This window comes from Macaca fascicularis, chromosome 3, assembly GCF_037993035.2.
Source record: "Macaca fascicularis isolate 582-1 chromosome 3, T2T-MFA8v1.1".
In the NCBI taxonomy this organism is placed as follows: Eukaryota; Metazoa; Chordata; class Mammalia; order Primates; family Cercopithecidae; genus Macaca; species Macaca fascicularis.
Window position 1 is genome coordinate 162960696 of NC_088377.1, and position 20731 is coordinate 162981426.

The following is a 20731-nucleotide window of genomic DNA, read 5'->3' on the forward strand; positions in this document are numbered from 1 at the left end:
AGGTTCTGATGGCAGAAGAGCCTCTTACATTCCCTGGAGGGCTTTTCCCATGCTGCCTGAACCATCCTATGATGCTCTCTTCATGCTCTCTAGCAACAAATGACTGACACTCCCTCTCGACGCCTGCTTACTTTTCACTCCATCTAGCCTTTGACTGGAAACTCAAAAAAAAAAAAAAAGGATCACAATAAGGAGCAAGCAGAGAAAAGCTTAAATTGAGAGAGTTTTGAGGGAAATAGAAATTAACTAGTTATAGCATATGCTCATCAAAAATCAAGTATGTGGTAGAAAAATCATTCTGAAGAGAGAATCCTTTTGAAGAATGCAAAGGTGCAATCTGTTACTCTATAGCTCTAAATTTACATGGATTTATTGCTGTACAAGAGGTTGAAATAATTGAAGAGGTTTAAATGGCAAATCTTCTCCCTAATCAACACAAGTAATTTCTCTCATATTCCTTTGAAAAATTATTCTAAATGAATTTCCACTTTTAATTGCTCTACTAACTGAATACAGCACATTTTGCATTCAATTAAGGGACAGTTTGTTGACCAAACTGAAATTATAACTTTGTTGGTCAGGTTATTTATAATTTATGTAAATTTTTAAAGTATAAAGAGCAATACAGGCTAAATGAACTCAGCTTTGATCTGTCATAAAATTATAAAACAGCTGATTCACTTAAAAACAAGTCAAATATAGAAAGAACAATGATAAATTTCACATTAATCCAATTAAATTCAGGAATGTAAAGACTCTGGTTCAATTTTTCTTTAATTTCCCAAATACCACTTATTTTCCTGCTGTCTCTGTTCAATTTTAACATTCATATTACAATACACTTATTCTGGGACAGCATCGGATTACAAATAAAAAATATGCATTGATAAGCCCATAAGCACCATTTCAAAACTATGTCAATGTTAATTTAACAAAGAAAATTCTTAACATTAAATGAGCACTGTTTCATGTCTAAAACCGATTTTAAAGAGGTATCTGAAAATGTAGTATAAAGTTATTGCTTTCAAGTTAAGTTGGCACAATCTATACAAGATTGAACTGAGACAAAAGGAAACCACACCAGTTACATAACCAATCTTTGTCTTCTTTTGACATTTTATGTATCTGGAAAATCTATCCTTTTACAGTCTTAATAAAAGGGCTTTCCCTGCCATCTACTTAACTTCTTACATGTTAAGACACATTTGGATATTACTATTTTTAACCACAGCAACAATTTTTTTCCAAGTTAGTATAATAAATACTTGAAAAACCTTGTGTGAGTTTTTGTGAAGTTCTGTAGGTGTATTACTTTGCTAGATAATACAAAAAAAAATTCACAAAGCAAAACCAAGAGTATTTATTTTCATTATTTTTAAAAAAGTGACATTTATTTCACAATCCCTAGAACTGTAAAATAACTATTCTTTTAATTTACAGAATTGAGAGAAGTATTTTAAATGTCAAAATACACATGCTGAATGTGATTTAGCATATAAGCACCAAAAATCCCAAAAGTATACAAAAATTGTTTAAACATATAAGGTGCATTTATTCATAAATTACATTCAGTTTGAAGGAAGAAACAGTACTCCAAAGTTCATCAATATTTAAGAAATTATCTGAATAGCTTCCAACTTGGTTTACAGCTAAATAACAGATACTGCTTTTAGGATTTTTTATACAATCCATTTAAAATTTAGGTTCGAAATTTAAGTGTTGCCTTACATTATGAATGGCAGTTTGATCACTAAATTTATGTTCCAGTTTGAGATATTTCATACACAACATATATTTAATGCCCTGAAAACGTCTGCTTAAAAACTGAGTTAGTGAACATCTGAAAGTAACAAAAAAGATAGATCTTCTATATTTTTATGTAGAATTGGGTATAAAGTCATTTGGGGTCAAACACAATTATTTTTTAAATGTTATCAGTCCACCCAGTAATAAGAACTTTTGTAAATATGCCATTATAGCTTCGGGCAATAACTGCTATTATGAAGTTAGATAAACACAGGATTAATTTCTTGGTTTACAAATCAAAATTATTGTGATATTAAAGCATGCCTCTTTCCAAACCACTTGGTCAATGCTGATAACAATTAAGAAAAACATATGCTAGTATTGCTCTAAATATACTGACTTAGCTGTCCTGAATGACCTAATTAGGTTGGGGAGGGGACTTGGCCTGGTTCTCCAGTTCTGTAAAACTGCCACCTCCAGCCTCACTCTAAATAGCTTATACAAAATCAAGTTATTCCAATAGCTAACACAAATCCAGCAAGCTGTGGTCCTAAATGCCATCTACATTTATATATTTACTTTTTACTGTGTACATTAAGAATTTTGTTGTGCTTTTCACATATCCAATGTGTGTTTTCATATTAAACATTCCTCAGTTTCTTGGGAAGGAAAGAAAAAGATCATGAAAAGAGGTACATCAGGAGAGTAGGACTGTAAAGTAACATTACACACACAACTAGCCAAATCTCTTTTTAATTTAAAAGATAATGTCATCACAAGGCAATATATAGAGGTATAAAAGAAAATAAAGTATCCACCCTAAAATCCATGTTATTCCATGATATTTTCACAGCAACTAGTATATATATCAATATATTTTTCACGATCTGTTCAGTTACACATTGGGTATGCTTTTAGAATTTAAAATACGTATTACCACAGCAGTCTAAACATTGTACTTTTAGGGAAATGTGCAGACATGGTTCAGTGATTTGATCATTGTGATGACTATTTACAATGCTATCTATTTACGTTAGCAATAAATAATCCTGATATCAAAAGAGACAATACTCATGCACACACAAAGATGGCTGCATGCTCTTAAAATATTTACACACAGCTCTCCCATTAATAGTGAAAGTGCGCTTTCTTCAATTCTCTCCACATTTCCATTAGTCTTGCTTCTGGGGGATGCATCCTTCCATTTCTACAACTTCAGGCCATCCTTCATATTTGTTTGTATCCTTATTGTTCTTTATGTGCTATTGGAACACAGTAATAATACACAGTTTAAAAAACCTTTGTAAACTGCTGATTTGCAGTAACATTTTACACATTCTCATTTCAGTAATACTCATGTCAACAATGAGTTTTATTAAATTACTGGTCAAGATATTAAATAAGTGACCCTCAGGTTGTATCACATACATGGCAGACCTTCAAATAACAGCTGAAAGAATACATTGCAGATGCTTTTAAAGGATTATTTGCTAGTCAAAAACTATCATTTACATTCTACTAAGTTCTAAAATATTTCAAAGCTTAACTGATTCTAAAATCCAAAGCTCAATTAAAATCCTTAATAATTAAAGCTTCCTAAAAGGCTTAAGATAGGTAATCCTATTCCAACGCATTGTCCTGTAGGAAAAAATATTCCCGTGCAGAATTTTTAAGTTTTGAATTGAAAAGTACGATGGTTATTTCAAATAACTGATTACCAAGAATTTATGACAAATATATGATCATATTTACTATCTGCTTTATCTGATTTTCAAATAGCTGGGATGGGAATATGTACCGTAAGGTTTCATAGAATTTGTTTTTGTTAATTCTGAGAGTCTAAGACACTAACCTGTTCAAAAGGGCTTTTTGTCTTAATGCCCTTCCCACCACAGAAGACCCAGTTGTCTCTAAAACCAAGATTAGTAATAGATGTGCTCCCCAATTCAGCAATGAGCCGCCGTGCCTCATCATTGAGTCTTGAAGAGGGAGAGAAAGAATACAACAATAAACAGAGGGTACTGTATGCAAATACTGATTCACTAGGATATTAACACAAAACATGAGACAAAATGAGACTAAATAACAGAACATTTTGGAAAATAACTTTTTCGTCACAGAGTAACATTTCTACCGGTTGAATTCTTTAGTGACAAAAGACATGAAATCCAACAATTAATTTGAAGTTTATTCTATTAGAAAGTACCTGTTAGGTTTTTATTTCACAACAATTCACCTTCATTTAACTTTTTAAATTATACTCATCAAATAAATAAGGGATACCACAGTTAGTAGATGTCTACTCAGGCTAATCCAAGGTCTTAAGCAATCAATACTTTTATAAAATTAATAATCTTTTTGAATCTCCACTAAACCCTCTGTAAATTACATTTGACCAGAATAAAGGTAAATGCTGACAAAAATCTATATGTTTCTAACACTACGTTTTATTTAAAACAAAATGAATTTTGAGAACAGGGATATAAACTGTACTTCAGTGATAACTGCCAAGTGGTTACTTAATAAAAATGAAAATATTAACCACATAGCAGCTAAATGTCTACTAGCAGGAGGAGCAGTGACAAAAGTCAACCACTAGGGTAACTACTAATTGAAAGATGTCACTAAAAAATTTTGTGTAAGCGATCATCCTAATGTTCAATGATTTTCTTTCCTTTATCTCTAAGGAGAAAAGAAACTCAGTAGATAAATGCTAGCTAGAGAGCTTAAAAAAGAAGAAGAAGAAGAAGAAGAAATTAACTAAGGGCCACCTGTACACCTATTTGGCACTGAGTCCTATATACTGCACAAAAGATAGCTCTAATAAGTCACTCAGAGAGGTTTGTTCTGCTAAAACCTGAGGCAAGGCAAGTTTTATACTTTCAAACAGCAGGAAAGTCAGTGAGGAAGGTACTTATTCATTCTACAGTGTTCTTTCAAACATCTCATGCTAGTATCAGTTAGCTCCTTTAATATCTTAGTGAAAGAAACACTACATAGAACAGTTCTCATTTAACTAAAGAAAAAGGGATACTCATGGTTTCTTAAAAAAAGCTTCATAAAACAGGAAAGAACTACATATATCATTAAACTTTCGTGATTGATGTGAGCCACATCCGTGGGGTCTGTGGAGCTGTTTTGGCCACAGCCTGGGCACTGCTGTCCACCTGGAGGAAGTTCATTAGAATCAACAAGAAAATAAGCCATAGCCTGTGGAGTATTTAGCCTTTCAGATTCACTTCCTATATAAAGTGGTACATTTATAGCCAAGTGAACTAAAAAGAAGTGAAATGACTGTGCAGAAGAACCAATCTCAGCCTCTGTGAAGATTGTGAAGACTTCACATGAAATCTGTGCATATGCGCTGGCTTTCCCTCCACAGTTCCTCTGCAGCCATTTCCTGTGCCCATCCTTACATGAATTATCCATCACTTTTCACTTGTTTGCTCACTTGATAAGCAACCTTTGTGCTAGAGGGAAATGCCCCAAAATTGTCACCTGAACCTTGTTTTCTTGTTTCCAAATGCTACTGGGATGCCATGGATCTAAAAGACTGTCAAATTCCACTTGTGTAGTTTATCCAAATGTTCTATTTCTAATTATCTTATAGAAGTCCACACTTGCATCATCAGCACTAGCGATGAGTTTTGCTGCTGTAACAAGAATAAATAGTATTGAAATGTGCAGAGCACAGGCAGTAGGCTCAGTGGTCAGCTAAGTGGACTGCCTCCTGCAGAGGCTTTGGGGTTCCATTCACATTTACATCTCAAAAAAATTATAACCGATATCTCTTAGGCCTTTAGGGTGGCTCATAAACAGCTGAAATAATGAATGTGAAGTTCACAAATGTTAAGAGATTGCTTTATACAGGAAAAACTCCCTGCAAAGTAGGAGGTTATCCAAATGCAGGTCTAGCCCCCTGCCAAAAGTAAAATCTTATCCAAGAATTTTGCAACAACTAAGAAATATGTTGAAGGGCAGTCAGGCATTCTGATTTTTGTACCCCTGAATTTCAGAAGTGACCATTATGATCTGTTTAAATAAACCAAGCTGACTTACAATCAAGCCAGAGATCTAGGAGAAACTTAAAGACTGAGCTTTATGTTTTAACTCCATTAATCTTTTTCCTTGCTTTTCCATTAGAAGATAATGAGATCCTGCGCAGATACGCATTAACAGAGCAGGCCTGAGCTTAGAAAGGCCTACTGGCAAGACTGACCCCTGGCTGGCATCTGGCCACTTGGATTTGGGGAGGGCTCCTATCATTTTCAAAACTGTTAAGAAGGGTTCACTGTGTCTAAAGTATGGGCAAAAACAATGCAATTTATGCTAAACACTTGTTTTCTCTCTGAGAGTCTGGTATTTTGGAACAGGTTTGGCAGAGGGTGCCTACATGACTAGCCCTTAATGAAATCCCTGGGCACCAAGTCCCTAATAAGCTTCCTGGCAGGCAACATTTCCCATGTGTTGTCCTAACTGGCTGTTGGAAGAAGCAAGCATGTCCTGTTTGACTCCACTTGGGAGAAGGCTCCTTTTTCCCCCCCTAGACTTTGTCCCATGAACCTTTTCCCTTTGCTGATTTTGCTTTGTGTTTTTTTGCTTTAACAAATCACAGCCATGAGACCTACTGGAGAACTGTCAAAACTGGGGGTGATTTGGGGGATGTCTAACACATAGCCCCGTGTATATCTAATTAGAGTTTTACAACAAGATGATTTTGTCAATGACTTCGAACACTTTCTGATCTGCCTATATAGAATTTGGTGGATAATTTTATTATTATTTTTAGATATCTTCTATTTAAGTAAAAAAACTTTTACATTTCAAAAGTTTAAAATCATGTAACATAGCCAGTGTTTAATTGAATAGACAGGAAATGTCAAAATGCCCCTTTTTAAAAAAAGTCAGGGCAGCAAATATATTTTTATATAGCATAAAGGCTGGAGATACAAGCTTTTTATTCCACATAGGAGCACCCTGAGTTTGAGAACGGTATCAGGTTTTGCTAGAAGACAATCGCTGCCTAGAGGCAATCTAAACTAGAAAGGGAGGAAGTGAGAACTGGACACAGGAGTCTGTGGGTTCTGCCTCAATCCTTGCTGGGAAAGGAGGCACATCGGACAGTCCTACAGTTGCACCATCAAACCAAGCCAATGTTGCCTTTCTGGAAGCACAGAAAGCAAGAAGGACAATATTAGCGGCTCAATTCTGATTAATAGGGAAGAACAAGCTGGGAAGGAGAAATGCCAGAAACTCTGGAAGAAAATCACCATATTACCTCAGGGCGTTGAAGAGTAAGAAATGCTAACTATATAAGGCATAAATGGCGACCCAGCCTAGACTTTAAAGAGAACATATTATACAAAGTTCAGACTAGAAATTTCTATGAGGGAATACGACTCTTTAAAAACAAACAGAAAAACTCTGTAATTTTCACTATATAATTGCTAACACTCCCAGAAAAAAATGGAACATAGTTTCTAAATTAGTGCTACCATAAAGGAATGTTTTATGATGGGCTCAAACTTAAGAAAGGAAGTGTGCAAAAATACAAAGCAAACCACATTACTAATGACAACATTTTTAATACTACTCACCAGGAAGACCTGTAGTGCTCAGAATGAGATGAAACTCATAAAATTATTAAAACACACAGAAACAGCTTCTGCTACTAAGTGTGAATAACAAAGGGACTCACTGTTTCACGAGAATGATATACCATCAGATCAAAGCATGACTATCTTTTCCAGGGAGGCAAACATTCTTTGATCAACATAAAAAGGGAATAGTAGCTCAAGAAGTCCATGTAAGTGCTCTAAGGTAAATTTAAGCCTCCAGTCCTGTAAACCCCCTCCCCAGCTCCACACTTTAAGATTGTAAAGGAACTTGTTGAAATAATCATCAAGGTAGTGTCAGTTATTTCAGAAGGATCATGGAAAATGAGAGATGCTAAGACATTAAAAGCAAAATATCCCTGTTTTCAAAAAAGGCAAGAAAATTTTAGAAATAATGGTCCAATAAAACTAATGTGAATTCCTAACAAAATCCTTGAAGGGATGACAAAAAGATCCTGCGAGCATTAAAAAGCAATAAGGAAAGAAAGGGGAACAAAGGGAAACTAGTGGGAAGGAGAGGGAAATAAGTAAAGTCAAGTTAACGTCATCTCAACTATTTCAGCTTTTGAAGAGGTTTTCAGGCAATAGATCAGGGTATTGTAATTAGCACAGTCCATGAATTTCAAGTGAGCATGTGATAATCTCGGAAAATAACCTCTATGCATAAAATAATGAAATAGCAGCTGGATGGTATTCCTGGTAGTGTACACTGGCAGCTGTCTCAAAAGTAGTTTCTGCAGTTGATTAAAAGATGCATCCCTTGGAGGAAGCCGCTAGCAGGGTGGCACACCACCCTTGGTAAACATTTTTATCAATGACTTATATTTAGACATAAGCATGACTTTGGAGAGAGTACAAAGCCTGGATCATGGAAACTTCACAGGACGAATGTCAGAATCAAGACCAAGTGGGCCTAAATCAGCAAAATTAAATTTAACAAGGATAAATGAAAATAAAGGCCTTCATTTAGATTAAACAAAATCAAGTTCTGAATGAAGAGAAAGACCTGATTTGACAGTGGTTTAGAAAAAAAAAAGCCTGAGATCAAATAAAAAGATCTGAGAATTTAACTTGACCAAAAACTCACGCACCAAAAATGTAATGTGACTGTTTAAAGAAAACTAATACAATTCTAGTCTGCATGAATATTCAAAGAAATGTAATCTCTAAAACATGGTAAGCTAGCATCTGCATCGGACCTTGTACTGGCCAGACCACATCTGGAACCCTGTGTTTGATGTGATGCATTCATTTTAAGAGAGACAATAATCAACTAGAGAATGCCTAAGAAATCCAGCCAGGAGGATGAAACAAATTAGAAGCTATACATGATAAAAAGTTAAAAGAGCCTGTGTATTAAGCTGGAAAAAGAGAAAACTAAAAGAAAAATACCAGTTAGCTTCAAATACCTGAAGTATCAAATGATTTGGGGAATACACTTACTGTTTTGTTGTTCCATCTATCCAAATTAAAGAACATCAGGCAGAATTTAGAGGGAGACCACTCTGAGAACATAACATTGTCCTGTGAATATTTTGTTTCGATCTATTTCAAATGGAGAAATAAAAGGGTACTGACACATTAAGTAGGTAGGGGGTTAAGTAGATGTATTCATAGAGAACAAGGGAATCTTGCCCAGGCTCCAATGCTGCTTTAGGTGACCTTTAAGATCCCTTCTTACTCTAAGACATTCATACTGAAGCCTTCACTTAGGCATAACATGTCATAGAGTATTCTCTCCAAAAGGAAGAATACAATTGGCAAGTTTAGCTTGCTCATTCAAACCATTATCTCCTTTACAAACAAAGAACAACTCATTTTAGTAAGGGTCGGGGTGGAAAGTAGGCATCATTAGATAACTGTACTCCCTGAAGTGTAAGTTTTCTTAGATGTATGTTTTTCTCTATCTTGTTTTTTAAATGGGCTTCATAGAATCAAGAAACACCATGATTAACAAAGGAAAAGAAGTTTCTTTAGGGCAGAACTTCAGAGCCATTCACTGTGAATCCCCAAAAGGGGTACAATATAAGGCACCATCCTCAAACTTCTTTGACCATTACATGTACCTGTAAAGGACTGGGGTTCTACCAAACACACTCTGGGAAATAATGTGATGAAGATTAGTCCTAGTCAATCTGCTGAAGTTCACAGCACTGCAAAACGGGCTCATTATGATTAAAAGAAACTAGGATCAGAGACGACGAGAGAGAGAGAGCTGGGTACTGCTTTCTCTGGTCAACATGCCACCCAACTTTCTCTCTTGGACAGAGCTGGGACATTCAGTTTACACACTTAACTTTCTTGAGTATAAGTGGAAGAAAATGAGGTAAAATTCAATGGCCTTAAATAAGGAAAAGCCATAACACATCAGCAGCAGTAAGCAAGATTTCTATTCATATATAAGAGAGGGTATACAACACAACTGGTAAATCACTGCAAATGTGCCACAATCAGACACTTGCCAAGATAAAAGGTATTTATATATAATAGATGTAGATTGCTTTTCATAAGGATGTTGTCCATTTCAGCATAAAAGATATGATGCTTACAATTTCTTTTACCAGTATTTAGAAAAAGGAAATATTTGAAATATAAATTCATGTGCCCCAAACTCATACAACTCAATTCATTTAAATTCACAGAAGATGAATCATATATTGACCAGGTGACCAAATGTAAAGAAATTAAAGTTTAGATTTTTCCTTTTGCCCTAGAGGTTGAACTCTCTCTTCCAAAGCTGCTTTTGGTGCATTTAATGGGCACCAAAAAAATAGCAGTTAAAAAGTAAACATCATTCCTCCCCTAGTTCTTAGTTGTGGTTATAATTTATTGTTGGCATATTAGCAGATTAAGGGGAGCAATTCTGATTCCCATCAGGTATAACAAAATAATCTGGTGAAAAAAGGAGGTCATGTTTATCAATTCAGAAAAGTGGGGCGTTTTCTTTTTAATGTTAAAACTTCAAATTTTACACATAATAGCCTATTCTCTCAGCAAAAGCAAACAGTTAGCTACCTGTTTTCTGATGAGAGCCTAATTACATCGTGTTTCATTCTATTTAAATGGATGAAAATGCTTGAATAGGCAAGTTTTGTGTTAACCTTCAATTTATGGATTTAATATATTCTTAGTTGAACCCGATAAAATGCACAATGTCAATGAAATTACTTCAGCTTACAACCATTTATAAAGTAGCACTGTTTTCTTCATGTAAATCTGTGATAATGTAGCTATAAAATAATACATTTATAAAAATCAATACATTAAAAAGACATGGCACATTTCTGTATAAATCTTGTCATATTAAGGTTCTGTCAATTAAAATCTATAAAAGATGTTTTTTATCCTTGGATAAGTCGTCTTAAGAAAAGTCAGAGAAAAAATTATTTTTTTCTAGAAAGAATATTAAAGGGGATTTAATCTCAACCAGAGAGGCATGAAGTCCAATTACTTTTATAAAACAATTTTAAAATAATTGAAATAGTGTCTTTTTGGAACAGAGATAAATAGGTCAAGTGAATGGAACAGAACAGAAATTCCAGAGATAAAGCCACATCTACATAAGAACACAGGCATTGTATGTCATGGGGAAATTACAAATGGGTTTTTAAAAATACATGAAAACAGTAAAATCATTGGAAGAGAAAAATCTACTAAATATCTAATCTGGAGGTGGAAAAATACTTCTCAAGTATACAAGTAGATCAGACTGATAGAAAAATACATAGACTATATAGGCATTAGTCTAAAATTCTAAAATTCAAAAGGCACCCTACACTAACACAATTAAAAGCAAATAATGTACAATAAATATATTTCTTTTTACATTAGAAATGGTTAATATCCTTAAAACATAAAGGAGTCTTACAAGTCAATATAGGCCAAGCTGAATGGTCAAAAGACAATTCACATAAAAGGGTAAAAAAAAATAATAATAAAACACTTGTGAAAAAAATCCAATCTCAATAATAAAGGCATAGTAGACTAAGATACCGTTTCAAACTCTTAAAATAGAAACTTAAAAAAATTAACAATCGGTGCCATGGAACTTCTGAGAAAAATATAAAATTGGTAAAAAATTTTTAAAAATCCATTTTTAAAAACATGTTGCACATCCTTTAATTGATCATTTCTACTTTTAAAAAAAAGTCTATCTTAAAGAAATAGATATGGACTGTTTAAACATTTCTAAGACAGTATATTTTGCTAAGTACGAAAATTGGAACTAGCCTGGGTCCAGCAACAGGCAGCCCATTAAACAGGTTATAAATCATGACATTTTAAAAACCAGACTAGGCAGGCATAAACATTTTTTATAAAGAATATTTACTAATAAGGGGAAATATTCACCACGTAAGTGAAGAGATGTGCTATAAATACTAGCATTCTAAATAGTTAAAGCCAAAAAAACATGTGTGTTAAGTCATCTGGAATGGAAACTAAAATATCATCAATGTTTACAGTGGGTAGTGAGATGGACTGGAACTTGGTCTCTTTGCGCTTTTCTGTATTTTCCAAATTTTTACAACATATACTATTTTAAGAAAAAGTTAAAAAAGTATTATTTATTAAACTTATTTAAAATACAGCACACTTGTATCTTTGACAATTAGCTCAATTTCTTGAAATTTACCCTAATGACATAATAATAGGGAAACTTTTAAATAAAGGTGAGCCCACAACTGCTGATGAACCATAAAAATGCTACTGAAGAATATTAATGCCAGGAAAAACAATTTCAGAATGTTAAAAAGCAGAACATGAAAGCATAAAAAATGTTATATATGATGTGATTCTAACTTCATGACAATATATGTGTGATAAACATTTACATAGAAAACCAGGAAGGAGGCAAAGTAAAAAAAAAAAATTGTTAAGTTGTGTTTATCTGGCAGTTTGATTACTTTGCTTTATGTTACAGATTTTTTTTTTATGAAAATGCATTGCTTTCATAATTACAAATTATAGCTCCAAAAAGTTCTGTAAAGTTTCAAGTTTACATACTTGGTTGCTCCATCATCATATGTTCCCATTAAAACTATTGTTCCATCTTGTATGGCCTTCAGAAACTCAATAAATGGTGCCACATCTGAAGAAAAAGAAAGGGTTGAGGTTTTTAAAAAATGACTGAATAACCATCTTGATAATCTCTAAAAGTAGTATTATAAAACATGAAGTATCTGTAAAGCAATAATTTCCAATGTAATCCAAAAGACAGACAAATCTTATTAAGCGTTTAAAAACTGTTAAGTTTGTCCCTTAATATAATCCCAGCATCAACTTATAATTTCCCATCCCATTCCTGATTTATCCTGTGTCTTTTGTACTGATATTCCTGGGGCTAAGTGAAAAATACCATAGCAAAGTCACGTTAAAGCATGACTTATGAAGTAAGAAATTTAGAGATCTCTCAGATTGAACAATTGAGATCCTGAAAAGGAGGTTTCTGGACTCCCTAAGTGTATGTAAAATTGTTTGTATGGGCTGAGCACAGTGAATCACATCTGTAATCCCAGCACCTTGGGAGGTCAGGGCTGGGGCTCGCTTGAGCCCAGAAGCTTGAAACCGGCCTGGGCAATATAGTGAGACCTCATCTCAACAAAAACATTTAAAAATCAGCCGAGTTTAGTGGCATATGCCTGTAGTCCTAGCTACTCAGGAAGCTGAGGCAGGAGGACTGCTTTGAGGTCAGGAGGTGGAGGTTGCAGTGAGCTGAGATCACACCACTGCACTCCAGTCTGGGTGACACAGCAAGACCCTGTCTCAAAACAAAACAAAACAAAAAAACACACCCAAAACGAAAAAAAGCATAACATTGTTTGTATCGGTACTTTACTAGAAAGCGGATACACAGCTTTTCTCCGATTCTCAAAGATATCCGTAACTTTTAGAAAATCTAAAAATACATATACGCACAGATTTAAAGAATATTTTAGGTATATCACTTGCTATAAACTGGGAGAAGGAATATAGGTTAGGTGATCACTAAAAGCCAAACTAATTGTAGCAAATATTACAGTCACTACTCATTTTATCTACTGAATCAAAATCCACAAGGACTCCAAAATAAACCACTTCAGTGACTATAAACTGTTGATGCCACATATATAGGTCAGATTCTACAAACCACTTAACATCTTGAACTCTTTACAGCATCAGGATTCCTTATAGCTCTAAAGTCTAATTCAACTCCAAAACTGGGTTACTTCAAATGTACTCAGTTTCTTTCCGCAGCAAAGATTCCAAAGATTTTTGATAACTGATTATATTTCATAATAGCATTTTCAATTCAAAAAGATATAACAAGGCAGCTAACAAATTACTTCCACTGAAATGCAAAGGTGGCAATAAACTGCAACAATTTCCTAACTAGAAGAATGCTTCTAGCGGTAATTAATCTACCTGTGACAAGGGAAGTAGGGAATACCAGAGCTCCTGGTCACATGACTGATTTCAACAACAGCTTTGTAAGACTGTTTCTATCAACAAATTTTGGCAGGACCAATTTATGCCTTTAGAATCTAAAATCAATGGTCACATTTTAAGTTTATACAGCTTTGACAGCTATGCAATGTTCTCCTAACCTTATTTAGGAACAAAATAATATACGGCATCTTTTTTTTTTGAGATGGAGTCTCACTCTGTCGCCCAGGCTGGAGTGCAGTGGCATGATCTCGGCTCACCGCAACCTCTCCCTCCTTGGTTCAAGGGATTCTCCCGCCTCAGCCTCCCAAGTAGCTGGAACTAAAGGTGCATGCCACCACAACTAGCTAATTTTTGTATTTTTAGCAGAGACGGGGTTTCATCATGTTAGCCAGGATGGTCTCCATCTCCTGACCTGGTGATCTGCCTACCTCAGCCTCCCAAAGTGCTGGGATTACAGGCGTGAGTTACCGCATCCGGCTACATGGATCTTATTACAAGCTGAAGATATGTTAGAAAAGCTAAATTATCTGAGAACTCTTAACATGAATTTCAGGAAGCCTAATAGCTGTTGGCTTCTAGGGAATATATAAAAGGAATGGGGAGGTGCTGAGGAGATCCTCATACTGATAAATCTCCCAAATTACAGAATCGAAAGATAAACCAGTGTTGGCCTCCCTTCAAACTTGAGAGAAAAAACCCATCCTTCTGGGCAGCGTTCTTCTTTGGGGTGCCAGTCCCTTGCCTCTACATGCTGGTAACTTCTTCCCACTCCTTGTGGGACTTCCAAATATGGAAAGGGAAAATATCTGTGGATTGCTTTACATCCAGTTAACAAGAAAGAAAATTCTATTTCTTCCCTCAAATATTCATCTACCTAAAAAATTAGCCACAAGTCAGAGGGTAGAACTGTGATGAATAATAGGATTGCTTTTCTAAAACTGATAGTTTATCATGTCTTTCTAATGCTCCTAGTTATGATATTTTTAAGACTGAAAAATCACATGTAAAAAAATCAATTTCCATCACTTAGGAATGCTTACATTGGTTATTCTGGTTTTTGTTTTTTTTTTTTTTTTTTAATTTTAGACAGAAACCTAAAGGAGCCCCAAACTTTTGAATTGGTTGTCCTGTAGAAAACAAGATGAAATTTTTTTTTAAATCTCAATTTTGATATTACTGTCTTCAATTACATACCACAAAAATTTTCTTCTAAGAAGAACAAAGTATATAAAACATGAATGATAACTTAAATACAGCCGGACATTTAGTGAACAGAAAGTAAGGGAAACAAAATGAACTAACACAAATAGCATCATCATTCTCTCATTAATGGACTACATTGTATTGAGGTGATTAAGTCAGTGCCAGCAAAAGAACACAGAGTCATATGTTATTTACACTTACCTCCTCCCCACATGTCAAAATATTTAGTGTCTAATACTTCTCCTGTTTTTCCTAAAAGAGATTAAATTCATATCAAATTATGCATCTGAAATACATCATACACTGTAAAACCAATAATCTTATCCAATGATTGATGTGAATTCACTAGCAGAGAAGGAATTACTTTGAGAACAACTTAAAATCTGAATCATACACACCTGAAATATATTTTTAAAGAGTAATTTTTTAATACAACTTTCTCATTAATCTTTTAAGCCAAAGGATAAATAGAAGTTTATTACTGACTGTGGACCATTCCAATTCAGTTAGATATATGTCATCCTTGTTTCCATATTCTGTTAGTTTAAAAGTAAATCTTTTACAGAAAAGAAGTATCTCCTTGAATCAGATGCCATTTTCTACATTAAATCAGTTTTTACAATAAAATTTACATTAACTTGCTCTATAAAATGTATTTTTTGCTATTAATGAAATAGACAAATAGATGCTGAACCTTTTACCTAAGGAAATGAAGAAAGTAGAAACATAAAAATTTACCTCTTGTTGTGAAAGTAGTAAAACATATTTTTCTACTCTATGAAACTACAGTGGTTTCTAACCATCCTATATATCTTATAACCATCCTACACAGCTTTATGGAATACTTATTGTACCAGAACAGAGAAGATCAATATGCAGTTAGGCTTTACTTCATGGTTTCAGGTTTTCAGATTTGATTTTGAAGGAAAATTTGAGATGTTCAGGATGCAATGAACTTATTCATACTAATTAAGCTATCAGAAGAATGTGGCCGACAATGAAAAATTACAATAAATTCTTATTCTTTGTTCCTTCGCCTACACCATTTAACAGTCCACTATCCTTTGTCATTTTACACACCTTTAATCCTGTCAACCTATCTTCCTATTATGTTAGGATTGCAAAATGCGAAGCAAGATTTTATCAATGTGATGTGATGTTAGACTGCTTGTTTTATGACAATCTCATGGGAAGTTCTTGCATAGCAAGTTAGGATACTTTCAAGCAACACACTATAAATTCTTAGACACCAAGTCTCCACCTATAGATTTTTTTGTGGGGCAGGGATGGGAGAGAGGGCTTTATCATCAAGAGCAGCACTTTCTAACCTGATCCTCTGATACTGCATTTTACTTCGGGACAGAAAAATGATTACATCCATAGGCTAAAATAATTGTTCTTACCGTTTGCCAAGGCAACATTGATCCCTCTTCCAACATTATTCTTAACACCACTCATTAAACTGAAGGGGGAGAAATTGAAATAAATTTAGAATTAAATATTGTACAATGACATATCAGAAAAATAAAGTCTTGCAAAAAAGGTTAGGAATATTATACACATTTTCAATTGTTCAGTGCTGCAGAGGAAATTAAAAAGATCTCTACTAACTCAGAGAAGACAGTCTAATACTGAATAATTTTAAGGCAATGTCCTTAAATAATATTTCACAAATAGAAATATATATTAAACAATATTAGGCCTGAAATAATAGACCATTTTTGTGCTGCACTGCTTCAGATTACTCTTAAAACGTACATTAAGCACATATTCTGCCCCATTCTTCAGGTATCAAACAAAAGATAATCTCCTTTCTGCTCTCTTCAATACCAGCGTGACATGAAACAGAAGTGAGATACTACCCCCATCTTTTAAAATCTAAAAGCTAACAGAGTGAGGGAGCACTCTTTCCTGAATGTTTTACCTAATTGTGAACATTCTCCTAGTGATTATCACCGTAAAGTTCCTCCACACTAAGAAGAAATATTGCACTCATGAAATTACGGCATTGAATAACAGTCACTTACATGGTGACTACCTGAGATAATTGACTTCCACGGGCAGCTCTGACCACTAGATAAAGACAATGACACTGTAAAATGTAAGGTACCGGTGACACATTTGCTGGTTATCAGTTCAGTTTGTTCAATTGCTCAAATCAGAGTTATTAAACTAAAATTGTGAGTTCTTTTAACTCAAAACTTCAAGGTAATAGTAATACTCCCAGTGGTGTGCTGTTAAATATTTAACAACTGGTCTGTGTTTAGGAGAGAGAGGCAATATGCAAAATGTGACAACACGTGCACACACATGTCCATATATTGACAGAATCATATACACACATAGGCACATAATTTATTATAAATTACTGATATGAAGGATGTATAGTGCACAATTTCACAAATAAAATCTACAATGTACTTTATTATAAATCTCAGTCAATTGATTCTCACAGAATGTTTTAGTTGATTTTTCAAACAACTCACATCAGCAGCTAAATTATGGTTGCAATTGATGAATGAGCTCAGTTCTAACAAATGTTGGATCTATGCTAATGGGTAAGATAAAATAAAGAAAAACAAATAATGAAGATTCATGTTAAAATTCCACTTGCCTGTCAATGATGACTGAATCAGATAATAAGTTTTCAAATACTGGAAGACTACTTCCTATATTTTTGGTGCTATCCACCATTTAACAGATATAGATATGACATATTTTCCAATTTAATCTGCATAATATTTTCTCCCTCACTTGAAGACCTAAAGTCTAGAACTTGAGTCTGCAAACTTTTTCTGTAAAGAGAGAAAGCACTAAAGAAGCTATATGGAGACACACTCAAAAATACTATAAATAAATCAAAAGAAACACTTTTTTAAATGTTCATGTAACTCACAGGAAGGCAGGAAAAAGAGAAAATAAAAACAAATAATAAAATAGTAGACTTAAACCCTCACATGTTAATCATTATTATAAATGAAAATAGTTTCAACATACCAAATTAAGACAGAAACTGGCACAGTGAATTAAAACAGGAACCAACTACACACTGTCTACAAGAAACTCACTTTAAATATAACCATATAGGCAGTGGAAAATAAAAGGGTAGAAAGAGACATATCATGCAAACATTAATCAAAAGAGAAATTACAACTCAATTATAAAGAAACAATCCAATTTATCAATGGGCAAAGGGTTTGAATAGACATTTCTCCACAGAAGACATACAAATGGCCAATAAGCACACAAAAAGACGCTAGACATCACTAATCATCAGGGAAATGCAAATGAGATTTCGTTTCACACCTACGAGGCTGGCTATAATCAGTAAGTCAGATAATTACAAGTGTTGGCAAGGATGTGGAGAAATTGGAACCCTCATACACTGCTGGTGGAAATGCAAACAGATGCAGCCACTTTGGGAAACAATCTGGCAGTCCCTCAAATAATTAAACAGAGTTACCATCTGAAACAAAATCCACTCCCCGGGAGTATAAAGAAATAAAAACATATGTCCACATAAAATGTGTACATAAATGTTTCTGTTAATGTTATTCATTATAGTTAAAAAGTGGAAACAACTCAAATGTCTACCAACTAATGAATGGGTAAACAAAATGTGGTATGTCCATACAATGGAATATCGTTCAGATATAAAGGAATGAAGTTCTGATACATGATATAACATGGAGGAAGACTGAAAACATTACGGTAAGAAGCCAATCACAAAAGACCAAATATTATATACCACTTATATGAACTGTCCAAAATAGGCAAATCTATAAAGACAGAAAGTAAACGAATGGTTAACTTAGGGTTTGAGGGTGGAGAAGTGGGGCAGGACAAGAAAGGCACAGAAGGGTATTAGCTAAGGGGTACAGAGTTTCTTTCTGAGATATAAAAATGTTCTAAAATTGACTGTGGCAGAGATTGCATATATCTGTGAATATACAAAGCCACTGACTGTATAATATAAATGAGTGAAATGGATGGCATGTGAATTATATCTCAAAGCTGTTTAAAAGCACTAGTTTGGAGCACATACATTTAAAAAGTTCTATGCTTCATTACTTAACTATTGGCTCAGCTGCACCAAAGAGAAGTTTCAAAATGCATTGTTCTGTTTCCTTCAGAAATACATTCAATAAGTAAACTCTATCATTAAGAAGTAACTGCTGCGATTAACAGGTTAAGTGCCAGAGTGACTTTTCCAAGTAAAGATCATCTAGGGGTATGATGTTGCATTTTACAGACTGAAATCTACCATAAAGCAAAGAAATAAAGGTAACAAAGAAGCACAATGACATAGGCTTCCCACAAGAGGGCAGCAGCTTATCAATTTTTAAAAACTGAAATTCAAACAGAAAATCTCTAACAAATAAAAAACCCAATGATATTTAAAATGTATAAAGGTTAGTCACCCTTACTAACACAAGTTGAGATATTTTCTTTCATCCTTCATGAATATAAGGTGCCCCTCCCCACATCTCCAGGCAAAATTCTAAAGGAAATGATTATATCATCTGTAGAAATAATTGATATCTTCAAGTATAGTTTTGTTTCAAATAGCTACTCCATGTTCTAGTTACTACCTCTTATGATGGTTAGTTTAAAGCAGGGCTTGGCAAACTATAGCTCACGAGCCAAATCCCGCCAACTGGTTTTTTTATTTGTTTTGTTTTACTACTCATGAGTTTAGAACAGTTTTTACATTTTTCAATGGTTACATTTTAAATGATTATGTAAGTACCTATATAATAATCTTGATTTTACCTCTTTGCCTTCATAGCCAAAAACATTGATCCCTTGTTAAGAAAAAAAAAAAAAACCCTCAAAATAATCTCATATTCTTGCAGCAAACATTACCATTAAAATCAAAAGTAATGAATTATTCCTAACATCAAATTCATACAAATTGAAATCAAATGAATATATGCCTTAGATGAAAATTATAATTGGAATATAAGTCAGCTCTATGGGTGCTCTAACGAGAAAGAAAAAACCTGTATCCCAGCACTCTGGGAGGTGGAAGTGGGAAGACTGCTTGAACCCAAGAGTTCAAGACAAGCGTGGGCAACACAATGGGACCCCGTTTCCACAAAAATAGAAAAATTAGCTGTGTGTGGTGGTGTGCACCTTAGTCCCGGCTACTCAGAAGGTAGAGGTGGGAAGATCGCTTGAGTCCAGGCATTCAAAGTTGCAGTGACCTAAGATTGCGTCACTGTACTCCAGCCTGGGCAACAGAATGAGACCCTGTCTCTAGGTAAAAAAGAAAAGAAAAAAAGTAAAGTAAAAAAAAAAAGCTGCAATTACTGTTTCTCCTGACACCTTAGGTTCACACCTGCGATTTTCTATTTCTAACTGAGACATTTAAAACACATCTTCATCTCCATAATATATTTTGACTTAATCTACTTATGACCACCATCCTAATCATAATTATCATCTGTCTGCATCAGAGTTTCTCAAACCTGGCCTCTCATTTTAGGAGCCTGATAATTCTTGTGGACCAGCTGACCTCTGCACTGAAAGATGTTTAACAGCATCTCTGGCCTCTACAAGGAGTACCTCCAAAGCTATGACAACCCAAAATTACAATGTCCCCTGGAGAACAAAACTGCCCCCATTGAGACACAAGAATAGCAGTCTCCAAAATGAGTTACATGTACTCAGAGCAGGTGCTCTGAAAATATTAAATTATCTGCTTATGTTATTTTTATTATCTACTCATATATTTTAGT

General features: G+C 34.3%; 1 protein-coding gene across 3 annotated transcripts in view; it reads right to left on the reverse strand.

The window, feature by feature from the left end:
- Positions 1 to 1359: 1359 nt before the first annotated feature.
- The window catches only part of FAM3C (FAM3 metabolism regulating signaling molecule C), a 47369-nt gene continuing 27997 nt past the window's right edge, over positions 1360 to 20731 (reverse strand). For all 3 annotated transcript variants that reach the window (XM_005550623.5, XM_005550624.5, XM_074036647.1), the window contains 5 exons: positions 16394 to 16452; positions 15192 to 15242; positions 12366 to 12450; positions 3599 to 3725; positions 1360 to 3008 (listed from right to left, as the gene is read on the reverse strand). In XM_005550623.5, coding sequence (XP_005550680.1) covers positions 2919 to 3008; positions 3599 to 3725; positions 12366 to 12450; positions 15192 to 15242; positions 16394 to 16452 — 412 coding nt within the window. In that variant the 3' untranslated portion in view covers positions 1360 to 2918. The remainder of the gene's footprint in view (positions 3009 to 3598; positions 3726 to 12365; positions 12451 to 15191; positions 15243 to 16393; positions 16453 to 20731) is intronic.